The sequence below is a fragment of the Asterias amurensis genome, chromosome 3 (genome assembly GCF_032118995.1).
Source record: "Asterias amurensis chromosome 3, ASM3211899v1".
Lineage (NCBI taxonomy): Eukaryota > Metazoa > Echinodermata > Asteroidea > Forcipulatida > Asteriidae > Asterias > Asterias amurensis.
The window spans coordinates 936,659-961,266 of record NC_092650.1 but is presented as its reverse complement, the minus strand read 5'-3'; the positions used below and the strand labels follow the sequence as shown (position 1 = coordinate 961,266).

General features: G+C 38.6%; 2 protein-coding genes across 6 annotated transcripts; one reads left to right on the top strand and one right to left on the bottom strand.

Moving 5' to 3' along the window:
- Nucleotides 1–1,080: 1,080 nt before the first annotated feature.
- LOC139935231 (aquaporin-1-like) lies at nt 1,081–7,672 on the top strand. Its single transcript, XM_071929731.1, has 3 exons — nt 1,081–2,096; nt 3,504–3,584; nt 5,387–7,672. The coding sequence occupies exons 1-3, from the start codon at nt 1,509–1,511 to the stop codon at nt 5,591–5,593; spliced, it is 876 nt and encodes a 291-aa protein (XP_071785832.1). The 5' UTR covers nt 1,081–1,508; the 3' UTR covers nt 5,594–7,672.
- A 1,286-nt stretch (nt 7,673–8,958) lies between these two features.
- Nucleotides 8,959–23,085, bottom strand: LOC139935409 (sialate O-acetylesterase-like). Of its 5 annotated transcripts, none has more exons than XM_071929978.1 (12): nt 22,911–23,085; nt 21,833–21,959; nt 19,760–19,896; nt 18,776–18,922; nt 17,593–17,777; nt 16,999–17,140; nt 16,155–16,335; nt 14,769–14,905; nt 14,147–14,277; nt 13,212–13,372; nt 12,247–12,442; nt 8,959–11,622 (listed from the first exon to the last, which is right to left on the bottom strand). In XM_071929978.1, exons 3-12 carry the CDS (start codon nt 19,827–19,829, stop codon nt 11,281–11,283), a joined length of 1,692 nt encoding a protein of 563 aa, XP_071786079.1. In that variant the 5' UTR covers nt 19,830–19,896; nt 21,833–21,959; nt 22,911–23,085; the 3' UTR covers nt 8,959–11,280. The 5 variants fall into 5 exon arrangements, with proteins under 5 accessions (XP_071786079.1, XP_071786081.1, XP_071786080.1 ...); XM_071929980.1 differs by having other exon boundaries at nt 21,898–21,959; XM_071929979.1 differs by lacking the exon at nt 21,833–21,959.
- Nucleotides 23,086–24,608: the final 1,523 nt, after the last annotated feature.

Sequence of the window (24,608 nt, the reverse complement as noted above, 5' to 3'; positions counted from 1 at the left end):
TACGCTTAAAAACGTGTGTATGACATGTGGTCTTCTACTTTCAAATTTCCTCGAATTAAAAATACTGCTACAGTGTTTCTTTGTCAATTGAATTGATACTCATTCAAGTAAGGTGGGACCACGCCTCCTTTTTGTAGGGTGGGGTAATTGATGTCATTTTTTCCCATCAATCTCTAGCGGTTATCAAGAAAGGTGTGGTCCCGTTTATCTATTGTGACTATTGTGTTATTTCGAACATCCGCCGGCGTCTGAACTTCTTGTTCGTCACTATGCATCACGATATGACGTCATTCCGGTTAGACTCTGACCTCCGACCTCCAACCTCCGACCCCAATCACCGAAGACCTTTTGGAGTGACCATGTGTCGATTTTACAAAGATAGTCCTAACAGGACTAGTCTTTTAACTCTTTGGGAATGTCTAAAATTTTAAAGACACTGGACGCCTTTAGTTTACAAGTTCCTTTTCTCTCGTATGCAACTTCCTCCAAGCTTCTTCCCTCGAACCCAGCTGCCGAAAAAGATGCGATATATTTGTCAGTAGGCTTCATACACTCGCCTTCAGTTTGCCTTACTCGTTGGCCCCCAAAATGACAGGTACATGTAGGCCTATAAATAATTGTCATAAAAATACGTCAAGTATTGAGGTCCTAGTCCTCCTACAGCCGCATGGTGTGGTGCGTAAAAATGCATCCCTTGTAAACAAACAACGGGGTGGCTAGTAGTGATTGTCATGAACCAATAGATAACGTTCGGAGTTAAAGGAAACATCAACTTTATTAGGAACGGAATAATGTATGTGATAAAATTATTACATTAAAAAAATCGTAAAATGTCCTGACGTTCCCTAGCAAAGTTTGTTCTCGAAAGCTGATATCAATATTATTGTATAGAAACCACGTGGCATGCTTTGCATGCAGCCTTCGAAGTGTCAACACGCACGGGACGTGTTGGCATTGATTGTTTTTATATGAAAGTAGTACAATGTATCTAATGATCATAATCTACTTATTATTTTGATACATTGTTTCTCGTTGCTCTAATCCTAAAAGCTAGGTAGGTACGAGGCTGATTACAAAAGTGTTTACCTTAATTTCTTGTTGAAAAAAATGATCTGTCATGCATGATGATCGATCATCACGCAGCCCCGTACTTCTTCCACTTTAAGCCATATATTTTTTTAAAATTTAACCCACCAAGTACAGGGTAGTTGATACAAGGCTAGTGTGAACGCCCCCTCAGTCGGTACGCACACCACACACAATCACAGGATGTAACTATTGCAGCTAGACCACCAGTGATGATGTAGATTGCAGTTTGTATCTGTTTTATATACGTTCATATCGTATTGGAACCCCCCATGAACAGACGTGTGTGAACACTGACAACTGATGATATAAAAACGCCTTTGGATTATGCTGCTTCTTCATTCTGTCTCCAAACTGAGAAGTGTTTGTGACCATAGAACATCATAGAGGACTTATTTCATTCATTGAATATAACTTTTCGTATGAATTTTTCAAAAGACACTAACGGAAAGATGCCGCAAGTAGTTGATAAAATGAGTGGGGAGATACGCTCGTCGCTGTTTTGGAGGGCGTGCCTCGCCGAGTACATAGCCACCCTGTTCTTTGTTTTCCTCGGTCTAGCCTCCACGGTGACTTTTGGGGATGAAATCCCTGATTTACTGAAGATTTCCCTGGCGTTTGGGTTGGGTATCGCTACCCTTGTCCACTGTACGGCCCACATCAGTGGTGGCCACCTCAACCCTGCCGTGACCATCGCGTTCCTGGTCACCCATCAAATCACCCCGTTGAAAGCGATCCTCTACATCCTAGCTCAGGTGCTTGGAGGAATATCTGCGTCCGGGATTCTCTTCGGGCTGACCACCGGGAGCAATTGGGAAACAGGGACCAGGTACGGAGTCACGGCACCCCAGGTTGGAGTGATGGAATACCAAGCCCTATTCGTTGAGATGTTGCTCACGTTTCAGCTTGTGTTTACCGTGTTTTCCACAGTTGATCCCGACCGTAAAGGTTTCACAGGCTCCGGGCCACTGGCGATTGGTCTGTCCGTTGCTCTTGGACACTTTGCCGCGGTGAGTTCAGTAATACTAATATTTCATAAAGAAATTTGTTTCATTTTAGTTATCATATTTTTTTGCAGGCCTATTTTAATTGATTAACCATGCTATTGCTAGTAGAAGTAACTGCTAGTGCTAGAGTATGCTATTAGTGTTGAGTATGCTATATATAGCGTTAATCATGGTAAACTAAAGTCCATTGACATGATTGAACAAATTATCTTTGTTTTTGTTTAGTTTCTGATTGTATGTATGCATGCGATGGAAGGACATCAAAAATAAAAAAGTTGAATAGAAGAAAATTTAAAGTTTTCATCAAGTTTGGGTTTCACCTAGACCCTATTATACACTTCAACTAAACCCTTTTTTCAAGTGTATACGCTTGGACCTCCCTCTTTTGTTTATAGTCCTAAATTCCTACTCTAACTTTTTGCAACAGCTCCTATTGCTATTGGTTTTGTACACTTGAATTCTTCAAACTTCGGACTTTCCCGAACCGTGAACCCTAGTGTTTGTCCTATACTAGGTAATCGGTTTGAATACTAACGCCCCACCCATCGGCGCTGATGGGGGGGGGGGGGGGGGGGGGGGTCGGCGGTACATATTGGCTTACCATAGGTAGAGATGATTGATGATTTAAATGTGAAAGGTTTCCGTATCCTGCCACCACGTTTTCATTCATTATGTGGATCGGGAATTTATGGAATAAAATAGCATCCAAATACCTGAATGAGATGTTAATTTGTGTAAAAATCGGGCCTGGAATTTCATCTCTTTTGAAAATCATGAAAAGGCAAGGCCATTTGCATTTTGCAATGGCAGTTCCTTTTGATTATTTTTTTGGGGGAGTGTGAAACTTTTGAAGTGCACCCATGCCAGGACAATGTAGGCCATGGCCTGCGTGTAACTCCAGGCCTGAAAAATGAGTGGAAAAGTGCATGCATCGGGATACAGAAAGTTTTTCCTTTTAATGCTCCAGTCTCATCTCATCAACCCACATTTTTATGAGGGTGCTGTTGGAATCGATAGACAATACAAAACACCATCCCAGTGTTTAGTTTAATAATTTATCTTCAATTATAATGTAGCCATTTACCAGAAAGTGTATGGCAAAAGGTAACGATGCCGAAACTGCAAGCAGGAGCGTGGGGGGGGGGGGGGGGGCGGTACCTCTCAGCAAATGATCCTGTTTTATCATACCCGTCTCTGATTAAGATTTGCCTTACATTCTAACTTTAGGTTAGAATTTTAAAGTTGCGTCTTCGTTGTTTCGTTTTCGTTGTTTGTGTGTTGTGTTTGTGATTGATGATGTTGTCTTTCTCATCGTCGTTGTTGTTTTGTTGCTGTTGGTTTTTCATGTTTTTGTTGTGGGATGTAGTGATTGCATCATTTAATGTTTTATTTTTCTCTGCTACCATACAGATCCGAATCACTGGTGCTAGCATGAACCCGGCTCGTACTTTAGCATCGGCAGTTATATCAGGAAACTATACAGCACACTGGGTAAGAATCTACACGGTTCTTATATAGGAAAGAGAATTACAAGAGAATCTCTATTTTACTGATGTGCAAAAATCCCCCGCGGCACACCCACACTATAACTTAACACAATATGAACCCTTGCAAAACGTACGTGCCTCTCCTGTTCACCATTTTGGGGGAGCGGATGTCAAACTACAAAGAATCCTACTCCCAAAATGATGGAAAGTAGTCGCGCATTGCAACAGAGGCGCTATCCGCGTTGTGCAAGTGGTCCAGTAGAGAGTAATGTCAGTTTGGTCCAGCTCACACTAATAGTAGGAAAGAGAGTTACAAGAGAATCTCTATTTTACTGATGTGCAAAAAAGGCGATACATTTCCCTTAGGACCTTAAAACACAACATCTACAGGGGGACATAGAGGAGAAAGGTCTGTCAATTAATGTTGATCGATAAAAAGTGTCATGAAAACAAAACATTTACAATTAAAAGGCACTGTACACTATTGGTAATTGCTCAAATTAATTGACAGCATAAAAAAAACTTGGTAGTGAGCAATATTGAAAGATTTTGATATGAAACATTGTGATAAACAGTTCCCTCTGTACTTTTTGAGAAAGAGGTAATTTCTCTTTGAAATATTAAAATACTTCAGGCCTGAAGCCTTATATTATGCATCTGAAAGCACTAAAAGTATTGCACAAAGGGTGTTTTGCTGGCAATATTCTCTTGCGCAAATTCGATGACCAATTGAGCCCAAATTTTAACAGGTTTGTTATTTTATGCACTTGGGATACACGAGAATATTGGTCTTTGTCAATTACCGAGGTTTAGTGTCGAAGTTCAATGATTTGCGATTGTAACTTTTCGACGCGTCCCATTAACCGCAAGGAATTTGGAGTTACTAAATCACTATTAAATAAAGACGAACATATCACTAATAAAATCACCGTCACGCAATGACTGCAATGGGTTACGATTCAGTGCCTTTTTGAACTATAATTAGTCGGGTGTCAACCCCGATGCGTCAAAATAATTCCATCTGGTGAACTTAGTATCAATTATCGATCATGCTGGCGCCCATAGGACAAATATTGACTGGGAGACCAATGGTTCCAGTCGACGACGTCATTGGAGTCTTCACAAACCCTAGCTCTCCTTTCCCTGTTTGTGATGCGCGTTGATGGACCTTGCACAATCCATTATCTTTGTGCTGATAATGCCTCCAACAACAACTCAAAGTCATGGCTTTAGCTCCAGATTTGGCTCAGGCTAGCTTGGACCCGCGGTTGTTTTGACAATATTGCGCGTGTTTTGTGTACGCGCTCAGGGCTTCAGACGAGCGGGCGGAGCCTGAAGCCGAATCCAAAGCAGAAGCTGTGGTTTCCACAAGGGCCTATGGGTTTATTTTAACCCTCAGCAAAATCCCTCCATGGCACACCCACACTTTAACTTAAGACAATATAGAACCCTTGCACAACGTACGTGCCTCTCCTGTTCACCATTTTGGGGGAGCGGCTGTCAAACTACAAAGAATATAACTCCCAAAATGATGGAAAATAGTCGCGCATCGTATGTAACAGAGGCGCTATCCGCGTTGTGCAAGTGGTCCAGTAGAGAGTAATGTCAGTTTGGTCCAGCTCACACTAATAGTAGTGTTCAACAAAAAGTCGATTAAATACATTATCTGGTTATCTTGATTCTGGGATGGCACTCATAAACATAGAGCACAGAACTGGTGTTATCGTTAATTCGTTTATATTCAGACGTGAACAGTCTGTACTTCAAATCTTTATATTTTCCTTCATCCTTCTTCTATGATTCTAGGTATACTGGGTCGGCCCGATACTGGGTGGCATCATAGCCGCATCGTTGTACGACATGGTCCTAGCCCCTACTGCCACACCAAGCAGAATCAGGAAATGTATATCGTGCGAGTATGACGTCACAGACGATGACGTATCACCGGGTGACATTGACCTCAGCATGATCAACCACGGACACACGGCTGACGAGACGGGAGGAAAGATATGATTCGACATACAGGAGGCCCTCTACGGACCCTTCAGTCCAGTTGCACTCGCATCATCCCTCACACTATCCCACTCCATTTGACTTTTTATAGATGGGTTTGCACTGACTTCATTGACCACCATCTTTAATGACGTGCATGCGTGAAATGCTATCGTTGGCTGAGAGTTGTGCTCAGTGCGTACACGAGTGCATTTTCAATCGTTTATCATCAAATATGGCGGTCGGTGACGCTGTGTACAATCCATCTATAGTAATAGCCGAAACCGCACTTTTTGGCAAACTTGCTAGTCCTTCTTGCTTCTTGAATCTTCTGCAACATAGTCGCTATGGTTGTCGTGTGTACCGCAGTTTCCGATGTGGTGTTGTGTTGCTATTTTGTTATGGCGTTTTGTTCATCGTGTTCTTGAACCACAAATCTGTTTCAAAATGTTTTTTTCCCTCGGGTGATGTTTGTTGTTCTGAAACACATGATTTGTTGAAGAAACCCCCATGGGTTATCATAAGTTCCATGTTTAATGTTTAGAAACCGTGAGGTTCAAAATGTTTTGAAATAATTAGTTTTTAATGTAGTCTTCCCTCGGGGAATATTTGTTTGTCTGAACACGTGATTCGAAGTTCAGTTAAGAATGATTGGGGGGGGGGAAGCATAAATTATCGTAAATTATCGTAAATTATCGTAAATTATCGTAACAACGAAGTTCAAAATGTTTTGAAATGGTTAGTTTATAAACATTTATGTTTGAAATAAGCCAATAAGTATACATTCTGCTTCCAACAATGAAATATGCTTGACGAGAATGTACGAGAAAGAGGTGCCCTTGACGAGAACCTGAGTGAGACATCGATTCAGTGCTTATTATTCTAAAAATGTACTTGTATAGTCAATGTATTATAATTATAATGTATTATTAATGTAACACATTTCGCTGTTATTATGCAAACATTATTTAACATTTTGTATCACAATTATTTTCGGGGATAATTTTGTTGTAGGTTTTGACTTTTATACCAAATAGTAAAAAATAAGATCTGCTGACTTACACAAGGTATTGGTTGCCCGCATCACAAACTATTTAGGGATGACAACTTTTTCTGAAAAGCTTCTACTACTTTGGGTGCGTGCATGCTTGAGACTACTTACGTGCATGTAAATACGTTAATTATGCATATTGATTTCATTTATGAATTAACTGTTTGAATTAATCATTTTTTGTATTTGTAGGTAGTTAAAAAAACAAACGAACAAACAAACACCCCACAAACAAACAAACAAACAAACAAACAAACCTTGCTAGGTGTGGAGTTGTTTTTTCCGTCTGTGAACGTCTTTGGCATTATTTCTATTTGTGTGTTGGTTTGCTGTATATAATTATTATTATTTGGCACTTATATTAGGGTGCGTTCGATTAGCTTCCCTGGGTCGACCCCGGTCTGCCCCCGGTACGTTCGAAAAGCTTTTAAATCATTCCAGTGGCTCACCCGGGTCAGCCCCCAGTGCCCTGCTTGTGGAACGGGTCAATTTGGGGCTGGCCCGAGGTGCACGACGTCACCACGAGAGGGCGAGTGTGATCGTTCGAGTAGCTCTTGTCAGGGGCTCACCCGGATGAGCACCGCGGGGTCGACCCGGGGAAGCTAATCGAGCGCACCCATGGCAAGATTAGACAAAGGTATGGTAGCCTTGAAGAGAGATGAAAATCACAATTTTTTGACAATAGCCCATTCAAAATTGCGAGAGTATTTTTGTTCTCATGTAAATTTGCATTGTGAATGTATATAATATTAATTACGGTAGCAGGTACACAATAAAGTAAAGCTAATGCATAGTAATGCGTAGGAGCCAATAATTATTTGTGAGTTGCGAGAGTGTCACTTCAGGGCCACCGTATAATAACATTGTGACGTGACACGTGCGCGAAATTTCAATTCTGAAAACTTGTATCGGCTCCTCCTGCACTCCCAGTTCTCCTCAAAATACCGGTAAGCTACTCGTTATTGTTTAATTAATCGTATTGTTTGGTTCGGTGTAATGTATTGTTTTGTAAGGGGTGAGTTTGACTATTAAATGCTGCCGAGACAGAATGTTTTGAAGTCGTCTCTTTTTGGAATGTGTAACTGGTCAACTCGACCTTCCAATCACTACACACAGTGCACACACACGCCCTCACTTTTTTTCAGCAGCGCTGAGAAGCCGTAGACTGACGCGGGTCACGGCACAAAAAGATTTGTGTGTTTGGGGGTTTCCTGTACTTTAGTTGGTCAAGTTCAATGGGAACACCCTTACTTATTACACGGAGGTAGAATATGTTCATATTGCACTTTGCACAGCCGCGATAATGCAGTATGCTTGCGTCAATCGACAATGGTGTAACAATGTTACTTCATGTAATTGTAACATGTTTGGCAACGAGGACTGTGCCCAATTTCTTAGAGCTGCAGAAACAGAAAAAGTACTTCTAGAAACTATAAGACTCCACACAGAAAGTAGCTAAGAACATTCAAATTATGCTAAGGCCTACCACATTTCGCTCAATCTCCAACTTTTATGAGTTGACTCAGGTATCCTGCTGTATTTGTGCTAAGCAGAATAAAGCAGCTCAACATAAATTGGGCCTTGAACTGTTTTGTTGTAATTTTTATCGAAAAAGAGCTGCAGGATAAACTAAATCATGTAATAAACTTCCTAGGACTATTTGAGTTGAATTTCAAAGAATGCAATAAAGTGTCATTTGATACTGTTATTGTAAAGTTTTATCTAGATACTAGAGGGCGCCAAACAAGTTCACCACTAAAGAAACTCAATAGCAACCAGTGCACAAAAAAGGATACTAAAAAAAACAGATATTTTTGTCTCTCAGCCTCTTGAGACAACCAGGCAAATATGTTTTCGTACGACTAAAATTCAGATTGTTTTTTTTTAATTTATTTTTACAATGCCTTTTGAAATTTTGTCTTATTAGCCAGAAAAAATCCGGAAAGCATTTATCTCCCCAAATTGACGTGTTTCCAGTTTTCGCGAAGCACTTCTGCAGTTCACAAGCCAATGAGCAAACTTTAAAGTGTAAATTTATCAAGTATCCCTCAAAATTGGAATCACAGAACCCCAGGTTGTGGTTATACTTGTCATGTTTACACAATCTATTGGTTTCATTACCCCTAACCCAAGTTGGTCTAACAGGGCTACATTACAACAAAAACGTTTTCATATAGTACATTAGGGCCTAAACATTATGATAATCATTTCCGTGCATGAATTTTTGCAATTTTATTGGTGATGCACCCACCAAACATTTTCATTGGCAGTAAGCAATTAATAATTTTTTTAATAATAATGGTAAGCGATACGTCCTTCAGGCCTGGCATATTTTACTTCAAGATATTATTTTATTTTCAATTATCACATCACATTTATACAGATTACAAGCTTGTAAACATAAATAAAAAAATTATATTTTCAAATAATTTAATGAAGGCCTAATGATTTGTATCTGTCAAAATCAACCACTTTTAATTTAAACAACAGCAACAAAGATTTACCCATAACCAAGTGTTGTCCTGCATTTGTGTATAAAAATTATTGTGATAAATCAAAATTGTTTTGTCACAAGCAAGACTGATGCAATATTTATATTAATGTCACAATTTTATCATTTGTTTTGCTTACACCCATATGATTTCAAAATACTTCATTGAAACACAAAGGCAGGTTTAACCACCAGCAGTGCCCCGGATGTATTTTTAAGAAATAAAAATTATTATTTTCAAAATAATTTACAATATGTTGTCCAAAATCTAAGTGCCCCTGATACTCCTGAGGTTAAACAAAAACATAAAAAGACAACATTAAGTTGAGGTAGACTTGCCAACTTACTCTCAATAGTTGTTAAAATTGATTAATACTTCTATTTAAATTCAAAAACAAATACACAGTAACTCTACTCACAAGCACTCAATTACATAATTTGTCATTGAATTGTAAATTCTAAACTTTTGACTTTAACTTTGGCTTGAATGGCATTTTGCACTTTATAAGTACTGTTTACTATTTCATCGTATAAAATGTAATTCATTAAATGACATGGGCTATTCCCCAGGGAAATTCTACACTAAAAACTAACGTCCACAAAAAATTCAAATTAAAAAAAAATTAACACTATGTTTCAACATTTTAGTACTGCAAATTATAAGTCACTTCCGCACCAATTCATTGCTCAATTTAAAAATGGCAATACGATTTAAAGCAGAAGACTAACATGCCAAAAAATTAAATTTTTAAAATACAACATCTCAGTACTGCAAATATAAGTCACTTCCACACCAATTCATTGCTCAATTTAACAATGGCAAGATAATTATTAAAGCTTTAGAATAACATTCTAAAAGAATTCAAATTTTAAAACACACCATCAATTAACACCATGTTTCAACATGTTAGTACTGCACATTTAAGTCACTTACGTATCTAAACTGGTCACACAAAGTTAGAAAACCCTTTTGTAATCATTAAGTATATCGTTATTATTATTACTCTCTTAATTGTAAATATTATATTATCAATACAAAGCTGAAGTGTTCCTCCTCCATCTACGTAAGATGATTATTTACCCAAATGATTTCAAAGAATTCTTTCGCTTTAACCCCACTCCCATTGGAATCTAACCAAGATTACAGCCAGTAACTAACAACCCATTGTGAGTTAGATTTGAATTAATGTCTGGATGAATAATTGCTTGATCGCAAGTTACTGCTTACATTTGAATTCCTCAGACTATGAGGACAGTCAGTTGCTATGTCAACCGGTTCGGGGCAAGCTTTTGTATAGCAACCTCCAGATGAGCAGACCCTGGTACCAATGTGACATACATTCATTTTAAAGTTGTGCATGGGTGTCTTATGTAACTATGCAAAAGCTTGCCCAGAATCATGTGACGTATAGCAACTGTCTCTATCGTCTAATGAGTTCAAATTTATATGGTAACTTGAGATCAAGCACGTCATTGTACAAGACAAGATTCAAATCTAAGACGCAATTGGCTTAATGGACCAACAGCTTCAAGAAACTCTTAAACTGGAACAATCAGAATTTAAAACTGGGAACATAATATAATAATTGTTGCCAAATGGCGTATGTCTCCCAAATCCCAGAAATCCAGGAAAATATTAAGGCAAGAAAGGGCAGAAAAATACAACAACAATGAAAGGCCCAACACGCAGAAAAAGGAACACAGAAAGACATTAAGGAGAGACTTTAAAAAAGAAGCCAAGACATCAAAATGATTCTTGAGCTTACATTACATTTCAGGTCATGTATTTCAGGTTACCCCAGCTACAATCAAAACAGCAGGAGATGGAATGATACAGGCGGATAAATGATAAAAAATAAATCATTTAAATAATTTACTTTGTCAATGTTGTTTAGTCATTGGCACTCATGTAAAATTGTTCAAGTGTAAACGTCAAGGCCCAATATCATAGAACTCCGTGATGACCGTTTTGTGCTTACTATATTAAGTAAGCACAACAATTTGATTGCCGCTAAGCAGCGCTATGAAATTATCCCAAATACTCCCCATAACAAAAAATTGCACTGTAAAATTTCATGAACAATGGAAATATGATCGGACCGAGTACGGAACCTTGAGGTACACCTGAATAAATTGGATACCAGTTAGAGCATTCCCCATCAACAGCTACTCATTGTTCCCTTCTACTAAAGAAATAAAGAAGAAGGTTATGGCAAGCCCGATCAAAATCTTTGGAAAGGTCAATGTATATGTGAAGCTGCCCCCTCCGATCATTTGCAAAGTTGCAATAAAAGGAGCACCAGGCAAATTATTCTCCACACTATACACTGGACATCCTTTAAATGTACACGGCATATCCCTCCAAAGATACCTGATAGACACTGCTGGATTCTCATAGCAATAATACGACACGATCAGAGATGAGGGGGTCGGCTGACTGATTACCTCGGCTGGTACCCATGACGTATCATCATTAGATTGACAAACTGCGTTACCCGAACAGCAAATCTAAAAAGACAAGAGCAAAATACTAAAAAATTTGGAAACAGATTTAAGCTCTCTTGCCTTTTGATTTATTGACAAATCTGTCAGAGTAATAATAGGCAAAATTAATGATAAGTGTCTTTCTCCCAAAATCAAACATTAGAATAATTTGCAATAGAGACTAACCCCATTTTGAAATTATGAGGAACACTTAAAGGCAGTGGATAATGGTAATTACCAAAATAATTGTTAGCATAAAAACTTACTTGGAACAAGCAATGATAAAAACATTGTGAGAAACGGCCCCCTCTGAAGTAACATGGTTTTCGAGAAAGAAGTAATTTTCCACTAAAATATTTCAATTTGATTTTAGAGACCTCAGAATTAGATTTTGAGGTCCCGAAATCAAGCATCTGAAAGCACACAACTTTGAGTTAGAAGGGTGTTTTTTCTTCAATTGTTATGTCGCAACCTAGACGACCAATTGAGCTCAAATCTTCACAGATTTGTTATTTTGTGCACGTTAAGATACACACGGTGAGAAGACTGGTCTTTGACAATTACCAATAGTGTCCAGTGTCTTTTTAAAGACACTTAAAAGTATACATCACATTTCCAGTGGTTCCAAAAGAGGGTGCCAAAACTCACCTCAAAACCAATCTTTCCGACAATCCTGATGTTTGCATTTCCGTTGTCATACTTTATAAGAACTGTCAATGTTTCAGTATCGACTGTGAATTCAGAAGGGAAGGGTCCAGAGAAGGTAATATTCTGACCGTAGACGACTGCCCGACCAGCTAAGGACAGTCTGGTGCCCATTTCCTGCTTATCTCGTGGGTGAATCCTAGAAAAAGGAACATCAATCAATCAATCAATTTATATGGCGCTTTATTCTAACAATCGGTGCACAGTAAACTCTTGTAAACAGGTGACATTTGAGTGATGTATTGTAGATGATTGTCTGATGTTTTGGGGAAGACTGTTTCATACCCTGCAGGGGGAATGTGACAGAAAAGGCGCGGTCACCCGCTTCGGTGTTTGCTTCTATAGGAATGGGTAATGCAGATTTGTCTGAACTGGAGCACAGTTTTGTGTACAGTTGTTCCACCACACACAACATGTCAATTTTAAAGGCAGTGGACACTATTGGTAATTACTCAAAATAATTGTTAGCATTAAAACTTACTTGGTATTGAGTAACGGGGAGCTGTTGATAGTTTAAAACATTGTGAGAAACGGCTCCCTCTAAAGCAACATAGTTTTTGAGAAAGAAGTAGTTTTCCACGAATCCCTTTTCAGATTTCGAGGTCTCGAAATGAAGCATCTGAAAGCACACAACTTCGTTTTTTCTTTCATTATTATCTTGCAACTTCGACGACCAATTGAGCTCAAGTTTTCACAGGTTTATGCATGTTGAGATACACCAAGTGAGAAGACTGGTCTTTGACAATTACCAACATTGTCCAGTGTCTTTAGTGATTGCGCTCAACTCTCTAAAAATGGTACCACAAGTAAGAGGGTAAATCAACTGTTCTTGTGTAAAAACAACCAGAGTTTGGCACAAAACTAACAGAATGTACATGTAGTTGGAATTTTAAAAGGATGACACTTACGGTCCATACGGCGAGGTCTCATCTACAAGGTCAATACCGACCGCCATGAAGACGTTTTTCATGACAGGATTAGGAACATAACCGTAGTCGTACGTCTGATGCCATCTTAGGGTAGGGTATGGACCAACTGTTTCTGGGTAAGGATAGTTTGAAGTGCTAAGCTACAGGTGCGAAGGAAAATATATAAAACAAGGTTATAGTTTCTGTATACACAAAGTAACAGATGACGTTATTGTTTCATAAAAAAACCACCAGTGCAAAAAGTACATTAAGTGATTGTTTGAAGCTTAAGTACATGGTGTGAAGGATAAGCATAAACTATAAATAATAGTAAAGTTGCAAGTAAAACGATGTAGTAATTCTCCTTTGAGGGAGTGTTTGCTCTGAAAGAGCCAGTTTGGTCTGGATGTTTCAAACAGTTACTCTGCTCGTCCTCAGGAGAAAGTTGGAATGGCAGTGGTGGTGATGTTACTTTTCATTTAGTACATTGCTGTTGTGATTTATTACTTGGGATATATACTGTTAGGAATAAGAGGATCTCTGGAACTCCTTCAGCTAGGCTCAGGGATAGGACAGTGTAACATGATTTCCTAATTTGGGTTATATCAGTATGGTTCCAGTCTATATAACAGGAACACCATTACTGGATTAGCTGTTTCAAACAACTTACCAACTAAATGAACCGATGGTATAAATAATTTACTGGATTTGCAGACGGGAATTATAGAATCACAAGGTTAGACAATAAATATATGATGATTACAGATTATTTATTAAACACTTGCTGTCAGCTCACAGGAGCCATCTTGTAAACCCCCACTACAGCAAACCCACAATGCACCAGTCACAGACGGTGCGCACAGAGGACTGATGACAATACAACCGTATGCAACGCCTGCTGCGCTACAAATGTGCAAAAAGTTGAGAAGACCAACCTGCATGAATCCAAAAGGGAACTGTAGATCTGTACTCCCACCAGTGCCTTCATTCCACTTCAAGCGCCAATCTTCAATCATAGCATGGAATAAACACTTATAGGGAGCAGGGTCATCGGTGTTTGCTTCACCTGTAAAAACAAATCACTTAACATTTTGAATCATTTTTTAAAATAATAACAATGACATTAATTGTGGTTTTACCCATATACACCGATGTGTGTCAACAGCACTGTATACTCAGTACTTTATCTGAGTTCTGTGAGTGTCATCAGCACTGTATACTCAGTACTTTACCTGAGTTCTGTGAAAACAAAATCACTCGGGTGGGATTCAAACCCACGACTGTTGCTTACCAACTAGACCACCAAGATTGCCAAGAGGCGGTTCGAATCCTACGTTTTAGCAGTGGGTATAGCATTGATTTAATAGATCAATTGAAAATAATGATGACAATTATACACAAAACTTCCCACAGATCTGGCTATATTCCACATTGGAGGAATTTAGTCACACAGATCAGATTTTTAAGAGCAAAATTTTGAGAAAAGATTGGTTACCAAACGAGCCCAGTGCCTTTAAGAATAATAAAGAAGTACTCCCGAAGGTTTTCATTATCTACCTTGATACCAGATTACACCTTTAATTGTGAAGTTTAACATTGGATGAATCATGGAGTTCCATAGACATGTTGGTATTTTTGGATCTCGACCTAGCAAGCTTTCTAGCTCCTCGTCTATCTCAAGTAGGCCTTCAATGCTGAAAATAAAAATATAAATCCGATAGTATTATAGGCTTGGGCGGTTAGTGCCACTAGTGACTTTGTTGAAGTTGTGACTAATGATTGCAAAGTCGAGTTGCAACTACCACTGTTTTCAACTACCTGACTACAACAACACGACAAATAAAAAATTAGTCTTGACTACCTGTTTGGTGAGTCAATTCGTCACCGTTTTCACGAAGGGACAATATTGTAAAAAATCAATAAAAACTCATTTTGATTTTTTTTTGGTGGTTTCGAATTAGTTTAACGGTATCTAACAATTCTCTAATTTATAGACCTAAAAGTCGTCTAGTTTCTTAGATATGCTAAGATGGTGAAGGACAATAACCTCAAGATCCTTGATTTGCGTTTTCACGAACAGACAGTTTCCTTTCTGTGCGTTAAAGACACGGCTGGCACAGCGCCAAAAACGAGTGCTCCGGTTTATACCTGTGACCTACATTGTTTTACGCGCGCGCGCCCCAAACGGGCACAAATGGCCACAACTTGTTTTTTCGTTTTCACGAACAAGCACTTTGTGTATTGCTCTAACGCGTGGAAATGTCCCCTTGCACAGCAAAAAAGTAGGAGATCCGGCTTTTGCGTTTTCACGAACAGCAACACGACTCGCTGCACACAGACCACATTTTGTACAGTTTTCACGAAGAGGCACTTTTGTTAATTGAATAATAACTCATTAATTAAACCATTATAAACAAAATTGGAAACAGATTTGTATGATTTAGGATCTCTACTTTCCTGATATGTAAAAATTTCAAAGATTTAACATCGAAAAGTCTACGAACCAGTGATTTCAAAATTAGCTTAACTTCAAACGCGATTTTCTCCAAACATACATTTTGGGCTGCAGGGGACAAATTGTCCCTTCGTGAAAATGGTGACGATTATTGTGTCGCTCACGACTATTCATGACAACATAATTTACTTATAAAACACAATCAGTGACACAATCCTTTAACACTTTCAGCTTGAATTGAACTATATTGCGCTTGCGGCACCTGTCCCATTGCAGCTTGGGAAGAATTAGTTGCGAAGTGTCAAAGTGTTGAAGCACGACTAATCGAGTTGTAAATTTATCTTGTCGACCAGTCCAAGATAATATAAAAATGACCTCACTATTACTCTAAATTTTATTACAAATCAGAACTGCATGATTGACGCATCAATGATTGTCAGTCAACTTTGTGGGAAATTGTTCTTCTAAAATTTGTTTCCTTTCTTTACCTCTCTGTAGCATTGCATTGCTGAAGAACATTAGGTGCGGACCAAACTTCAATTGGGGTGCTTCCCCAGTTACTTGAGATTAGACCGATTGGATATTGCAGGCTGTCGTATAAATCACGTCCAAAGAACCAACATAAGGCGGAGAAGTAGGTAAATGTAGGAGCCTTGCCGCCAAGACTGTCTGCAAAAGGTCATTAAAGTGGATTTAAGGTAAGACAATTTTGTAAGTGTCTGACTAAATATATATTTTTAATTCAAAGAGTATGTGGCCTGAATCCATCCGTCACGATAACCAAAGCTTGCATCCCAAGGAACTATGAAGAGTAAAATAGGAACTAGGGAAGTGGCCTAGGCTCCGAAAAAATGACAACCAGAACTTACATCCAAATAAAGGAGTGTGAAAGAGAAAATTCTGCTTCGGCCTCAGGTCAATTTTATGGTGCTACTTACCATATAATTCTGCACTAACTTGTTCTGCACCTAATTGTACAGCAAATGTAAATCTATGGGCCATATGCCCATAATTTTAAATTGTGGCAATTTCATAAAGGCTGTAAGCACAAAAATTGCAAAGCATAGAAAAGTAATTGCTTAACAGAATTAGATTACCAGACAAAATTGAATTGAGTTTACATTGGTGTGACTGGTGCCCCACTAAATTTTGCTGCTGTGCAAAAGACATTTTTTTTAGGCTCAACAGTTTTATGGAATTGGCCCCTGGTCTCCAACAAGGAGTAAAAACTAAATATTGTATCCAAAGCGATAAATTTTTGACAATCCAACACAAGGCTCAAGCTCCAGGCAGTATCAATTTATATCATGACACAAATAAAAAACACTGTACCTGAGTTAGGCTTAGACCATGGTCCGTGCAAGCCACCATTGAAATCATATTCCGGTGTCGCTGAAGTTACATTAACCACTGCCAACACTCTGATGTTAGGATAATTTACAGAATCTATCAGCTCTTTGGAACCATTAAAAGCCTGTATGAAAAAAAGAATAAAAATGTAGCGAAGTATTTAACATTCTTTGCATTCTTTGCTTGAGTTAGAGTTATTACATTTTACAAAAAACATTTCAACCCTAGCAATTTTTTTCTCAGGCTAAATGACAACACAAAAGTTCACTTCTAAAGAAGTATCACAAATGTGTCATACCAATCATATAGTCCAAACGAAATGGTTTTTAAATAGATCAAGACCAGAAGCCGATTTCACAAAACACTGGGATTAAACCTATCTCGAGTTAGGATGAGCCTAACTTAGGTGGGTTCATCGCATCCTAAAGCGTCTTCGGATGCGGAACTGAACTTGACCTAAGTCCTAAAGATTAATCCTTAGTTAGGAAGGGTGGTGAAGTCGAGGCCAGGAGACTCCGGGAGACAACATGTGCATATGAAGTTAATCAAGTTCTCTTCGTCAAGTCTGAGTTATACCTGTTTGACAGTAAATGCCATGTTGCTCTGTCCGCTGCAAACCCACACATCTCCAAACATGACGTCCACTAGGTAGATTGTGTTGACCACAGTAAACGCTTGACAGAAGACGGTGATGTTGTAAGGCCCACCTGCAGGCATTGGATCCAACTTCACTTTCCAAATTGCAGTTGTACTAAATGGCTCTACACAAAATAAAAGTTGAAAAAATAGAGTTAGCTGTTGAAAACTGCTTACCAAACAAAAGGACCTATATGACCTTTGGTATGAATGCAACAAAAAATAGTTAAAGGCCTGATTTTTCGACACTTTCCAAATTGCAGTTGTACTGTACTAAATGGCTCCACCAAAACAACATTTTGTAAAAAGTGAAGAAAAAAAACTCAAAAGGGAATATGGTTAAATGCAAAAAATAAAGGGGTTAATGGCCTGACGTTTCAACCCTTGCAGAGTCTTTCTCGAAGGCTAAATGCTCTGTGAGGAGGTTTGTATTTGGGTCCTCTGGAAAGTAGACTCCCTAGAATTAGCCCTTTTTAACAAATAAATTTTGGAAACACATTTACAAATTGGTGACTCATGATTAAAATATTTCTTTTCTCATGGTTCAGTGAAGACCGCAAAACGTGTACAACTTTATACCAATCCTCAAGTTTAGAAGAATTTTTTTTAAAAGGAGCCTTTTAAAACCTCATCAGTATGGGTCCCATGTTTTTGAGAAAACAGAAAATTATCCTAGCACACAGTCTGGTATGTGTTGCAGAAACTCTTTCAAGCAAGAAAATTTCTCACAAGGTAGAGATCTGGTAAATTACTAAAACAAGACCAGCATTCCAACATATTTTTGTAAAATTACAGCATTTCGTACATCTATCAAGTAACAACTTTACAGCAAAAGGGCTCACTTGTCCAAATTGACAACTTCGCTTTCTGTCATGCCTTGTCTTGAAGATATTGAAATAAGATTCAGCTGAGTCACTTGAATTTTTCAAGAACCATCTCAAACTTTCTTGTTTAATGGTTGATTTCTAAGGACAAACTGTCTTTCCATTACTAGTGCGGTAGTGCCTTTATTTATTTGCTTATTCCACTGTTTCTTGTAAAGCGCTGTGATACCCTGTGTACGAGCACTCTAATGCTTGTTTTTATTTTAGTATTAATAAGATTGCAGAAGAGCATCACTTACTGAACCCAGTTTGAGCTTTGTACATCTTGTCTTGAACTCTGACTTGCACTGCAACCTGATCATCAGTATAACCCCACAGAATTGCATTCTGCGGCTGTTGTTGTAATACCATGTGACTGCTGTAATAGGAGGCTAGTGAACAAGTTTCTGCAAAGGCACCAGAAGTTAATGATACAAATGTTTTAGCTTAAGATTATATTTCATCTCAGTGTACAGTAGACTTGTGAACAAGTCATTATAATGTTGTGATAATGTAATACATTGGGTTCTTGGCTAGTGATTAGTTTGTTATGCTAAGATCCCTTGGCTTCACAACCAAAATTAATCAATTAAAATTTGCTAACCTACATGATTCTAGCCAGACTTCCCATTCCAACATCTCATCGTGGTTCAGTGGTTGAACTGCAGGCCTTGCAATCACGAGGTTGTTGGTTCGAATCCCCAAACTGGAATAAGTATTGTCGTGTATAGTAACTGGATACAATTTCTTGATTTGTGCAATTCATAATCATAGACTTTAAACCAGTGTTTGTTTGAGAGAGATTAGCTGTTGCCAGCTCGGTGTTTATATCCCCTTGTGGGAGTTTGCCGAGTTCCCTTGACGGGAAGATCATCTACACAAACAAATAAACAAACAAACAAACAAACAATATTTGTACATCAGTTATTATGTTTTATTAGTGTCGGGACCGACGACACAAGGCTAGTGTAGTATACCAACATGACAGATGAGATACAAATTTAAACTCACATTCTGCAATCCAAAGAACTTTCAAAAGATCCCAAAAATCACAATGGTATACAAGTATTGGGTAGCTCTGTGGTCAAGTAATTGCAAAGAGGAAACTGACAGGTAGTACTTTATAGAAATGTTTCATTACTATTTTTTTATTGAAATTATTAACAATTCAGCCAGTTTTAATATCTGTTCAAACTATAGGCATTGGTATCTGGTGACTTAAAATAATATTAAATTTTACGGACCTGCCTGTACATTTCCAACAAAAATGCTAATCAGAAACAAGACGCAACACCAGCAAATTGACGTCTTCATGGTTTCACACTCACTGGGTGTGTCGTCTCCAATGCTAAAACTTTATTGGAAAGTGCTGACAAAACTTCTGTTTATAGAGAGAGAGACAGTGGGTAAAACAGTTTGTAATCAATAAGTTTATAGAGCAAGGTAGACTCAGTTACTGGGGCGTTGTACTCTCTTTTTTCGCTCTAAATTTGTCATTATGGGTCGTACTAGCGCCTAAGTAACTGGGTCTAAGAGCAATTGGATGCTGTATTAGTTTCCACTTCAGAAGGATGAAACTAGTCTAAGGCTCCATTCAGGGTACCCCTCCTGTGTATTCAGTTTGTGTTTGAAATCTCAGGAATTTTTAGGGTTTTAGGGGGAATAGAACAGAAAAGAAAAGAAAAAAAGGTTTATTTATTAAATTTACATGCGTATATGTACTAACAAGAAATGCAATATTGACTGCTCCTTTAAACTTTGTTTGATGCCTTGGACCGGGCACCACTGGGTCAGGGGATGTTAAGCAGGTTCCAAATTTAAAAAAATATTATGCCTAGTCCAGGCATGTGGGTTCCAGTAATTTTTAATTAAATTTATTTAATTAGGATTACTTTCGTATTATACAATGCACTATAAGTTAACAAAATACTTGACTGCCCTTTAAGTTTGACGCCTTGGACCGGGGCACCACTGGGTCAGAAGATGTTGGGGAGGTTCCAAAATTTACTAAATTAATTAATTATTATGCCTAGCCCAGTCATGGGGGCTCCAGTCTTTTTTAATTAAACTTATTTAATTAGGATTACGTGCGTATTACAATGCACCACAAATTAACAAAATATTTGACTGTTCCTTTAAGTTATGTTCGACGCCTTGGACCGGTCACTACTAGGTCAGAAAATGTTAGGTAGGCTCCAAACTTTACAAAACTAAAATCTTTAGCCCGGTCATGGGGGTTCCAGTACATTTTAATTTAATTTGTTTACTTGTAGTGCGTACAAAAACACTATTATTACAATATTGACTGCCCCTTTCAGTTATGTTCGACACACCTTGGACTGGCCACCACTGGGTCAGAAGATGTTAGGGAGGTTCCAAACTTTACAAAGTTATTATGCCCTATCATGGTCATCGGGGTTCCAGTATTTGGGAAACATGCAGTGGTTATACATGCCAAAAATGATACCATTTCTTCTACTAACGAGATATGGGCGTAAAGAGGCCATTCTTAATTTATGCAAATTATACATATTTCCCTTACTTCCTTTTCCTCTTGTTTTATACGTTGTTTGGGAGTGTTCAAGAGACACTTGCATGCAATATGGTGTGATAATGATATCATTTCTACTTCTATCTTGGCATGTGCGTAGATATAAAATGAAAGTAGAAGCAAAAAAGGAGTGATTTTAATTTATGCAAATTATGCATATTTTCCCCACTTCCTTTTTTTTAAATACTTGTTTTTGGGAGGGTCACAAGGGACATTTGCATGCAAATTTGATGTGACAATTATAGCAATTTTATTACTATAGTCTGCACTGCAAATCTCGTTGGTCAAAAATTGCCCATTTTGTTTGCCCAACGTTGGTTCAAATATCAACTGGCTACATAATTGGGCATAATTTAACCAACAGTGGTTGGGCAATAACGTTTATCCAATAGTTGGGCAAACAGTTTGACAAAACAAGTTGGTCAAATCATTTTACCCAAAAGTTGGGTAATATTTTTTGACTAATAGTTGGGCAAGTTTGTTTACCATTATGTTGGTTAAAATGTTACCCAATAATGTAGTCAGTTGATATTTGAACCAACGTTGGGCAACCGTGTTGGGCAAAGGTTGTTACCCAACAAAAATTGCAATGATTGAGTATTTTTGTTGGTTACTCCTTTATTCAATTGTTGGTTAGGCCAAAAAATAAAAATATACGTTGATCGTCTGGATTTTTTTCAAAAAGAGGAAGATGAGTGCCCTTTTTTTAAACGTAAAATGATGCAACAAAAACTTCAATTCGGAAAGGGCATCTAATTTGCGGTACTCTATCCACACTGGATTCATCTGATATGTGCAGTTATATGTTTTCAGCCAGCCATTCCTATTCACTTTTGCTTCAACTTCTGCTTTGTTGTATCTGCTGGAAGCTGGGCAGCGTAGTATTTTTCGATCTGATGAGGTAAATAAATGTCAGAAGTAACCTGGTAAAAGAGTCAGCAATCAACAGTGTTCACTGCTTTTTTAATCCTTTTTTTAATTATGATTTCCGAATTATATTGGCTTTATATAATTTTGACAAGATAACTGAGCCCGATCAAAAAGTCTGGAACACAACGGATTCAATCTAACCCTTGTCTTTCGATCGTTAACGACAACGGACTGTGCAGCCATTCCCCCACTACACGGGAGTAAACATCAATCTATGCACGGTGGGCTCCGTCCTACTTTACTTCTGGAAACTAAACTGTGTTCCTACACATGAATCAGTGTATTCTATGGGTATACCTTTAAATATTGGTCGTTGTTAGCATCTTACTGTAGGGATTCGCAGGCGGCGCGGTCCCTGTTTGGCTACGGTTGAGCGTTGCCGGGTTTTGGGGGAGTGTTCCCCCGGTCAGGAGATCAATTTACCACTCGTTTACACCATGACTCAAGAACTCTCTTCATCAACCTTTATTTATTAATCCTCTTGAATTCGAAATATGTCTCTCTATATTTCCATATCTTTATATCCGTTGATTATCCTTATATATATATATCCCTATGTTCAAAGACAAACAGAACAAACCAATTGTTTTTAATATAATATAATTATCCTGACACAGTTATTATGGTGAGTGTCTGTTTACAATAAAGCTGAGTACATCAGTATAGGTTATAAAACTCAACCAACACCGCCAGTAGACTACTGACGACAAATCAATGACATCAAGTCAAGTCCAGTGTATAGATTGCTACTGGTGAAAAGAGTACACAACGATAGTGTTTTATAAAATAAAGTAAACAGTCTTGCTACCTTTATGGGGTCATAAACGTATAGTAATTAACTCTTTATAACCTCTTTATATTGAATGTAGAGTCTTATAAGATTACAATAATTATGTCAATGAAGATTTACTCACCAACTGCCAGCAGTAGAAAATGGTGTGGTTACATCGCACGCCAAAATAACAGTGTGACCCCAACTGCATATAGCTCGCAGACGGCCTACTCACACGTTCGCATATTAATGCGCGAAGCCTAAACAAAGGCATAATGGTATCCACAACGGCAGCTGGGCAGTAATACTCACATTAAAAGTTACTGAACATAATTAAATCGTTTATACATCATGAAATGCAGATTATTATTTTAATCTACATGTTTACCAAAAGGCAGTGACGTCCTGTTTCCATGGCGGACGATCACAACAACCACTGACGTAAACAAACTCGACCTATTATTTCCAAGTTCCCACATTACCTAGAATGTTTCAGAGAAGCACTCCATTCCCCAATCTCGAAGAGTATTTTTGACAGCCAGCCGCCATGATGTTGCTTGTATGTGTATGTGTATGGCCTACTATACTACTACATACAGTACGAACGTTGTACTTGCAATAATAAAATGCGCACCGGGAACTTTGCCCAACAACCAGAAAGCTTTAAGCACAACACCATTGGTAACTGTGGTAATTTTGACCAACTTATCGGGCAAATCTTGCCCAACTACAATAATATACACATTGGACCAATCAGTTAACCAATAATTTGGTTAACTTTGCCCAAGCGTGTTGGGAAACGGTTTTGTTTAACCAACGTCCATTTCCTCGAAAGAAAATGCATTGGATTATAGTGTAGGCTCGCGCCGCAGTGGCAGTGCCACTGAAGGGAAGGAGTGCAGCGTTGTCATGGCAATATGATGATCAGGGCGAGGTGAATTCCGCGCTGAGAAGATCCTGATTGAAACAAGCTTCACCTTGACTTCCTTAATCCTATTCATTAAATAGACTCTTCATTTTATTGGTCTGAGACTCGCATGTGCAATACAAAACAAAGAATAAGTCTCTCGATCAGCTTTGCTTATATTATATCCCCTGGCCTGGGACGGTCACCGAAAATATGGAAGGAGGAAAAGGGGAAGACAGAAGATCGCAGCTATACAAATGTAGTTGCTAGGAACATCGGGCTTCCAGCTGATCTTCCCAACCAATTTTTATGAGAGATAGACAAGGATGGTCAAATCTCAACATGCGACCTCGGTCGACTAGCTAAAGTGGGGAGTATTGGTTAGCAACCCGGCAGTGGTAGGAATAGATAGGGGGAGGGAGGGCAGAGGATGTGTAATCGTAAACATTGATCTACTGGACTACATCATTCATTTGGGTTTAAAAAGGGTGTCTCGAATCCATACTTACCTTCTGAATAGAAAGACAACGCACCAAGGCCATCATCACGGCTACGGATGATGTGCACTCCGCCGGCCGCGGCTGATTTATGACAAAATATGATTATCAACAATGCAGCGTCACCCGGAAAACTGAACACGCCGGAAAGCTTAAACCGTTCCAACAACGTGGTGAAATGTCCGGCTACGTCACCCGGAAAACTGAACACGGCGGAAGACTGAAACCGCCACAGGTGCATTATTGTCATTTTTGGCATTGCAGCATTGCCGCCGCCCCTAATTAACCATCCCCATCCCAGGCCATCACACAATGTGTGTATCGTGCAAGTATGACGTCACACATACCGCACTAAACATTGACCTTATTAATATTAGACTTGATTTAAGTCTCTCTTTCTCGTGTGATGAAAGAGGTCTCTTATCTTGACGATCCC

Coding starts and splice junctions, on each gene's coding strand:
- LOC139935231 (XM_071929731.1), top strand. CDS start 1,509: ATGAATTTTTCAAAAGACACTAACGGAAAGATGCCGCAAGTAGTTGAT. Junction 2,097..3,503: donor CTCTTGGACACTTTGCCGCG/GTGAGTTCAGTA, acceptor GCTACCATACAG/ATCCGAATCACTGGTGCTAG. Junction 3,585..5,386: donor GAAACTATACAGCACACTGG/GTAAGAATCTAC, acceptor CTATGATTCTAG/GTATACTGGGTCGGCCCGAT.
- LOC139935409 (XM_071929978.1), bottom strand. CDS start 19,829: ATGAAGACGTCAATTTGCTGGTGTTGCGTCTTGTTTCTGATTAGCATT. Junction 14,906..16,154: donor CAATGCAATGCTACAGAGAG/GTAAAGAAAGGA, acceptor TTTTATTTTCAG/CATTGAAGGCCTACTTGAGA. Junction 11,623..12,246: donor TCGGAAAGATTGGTTTTGAG/GTGAGTTTTGGC, acceptor TTGTCTTTTTAG/ATTTGCTGTTCGGGTAACGC.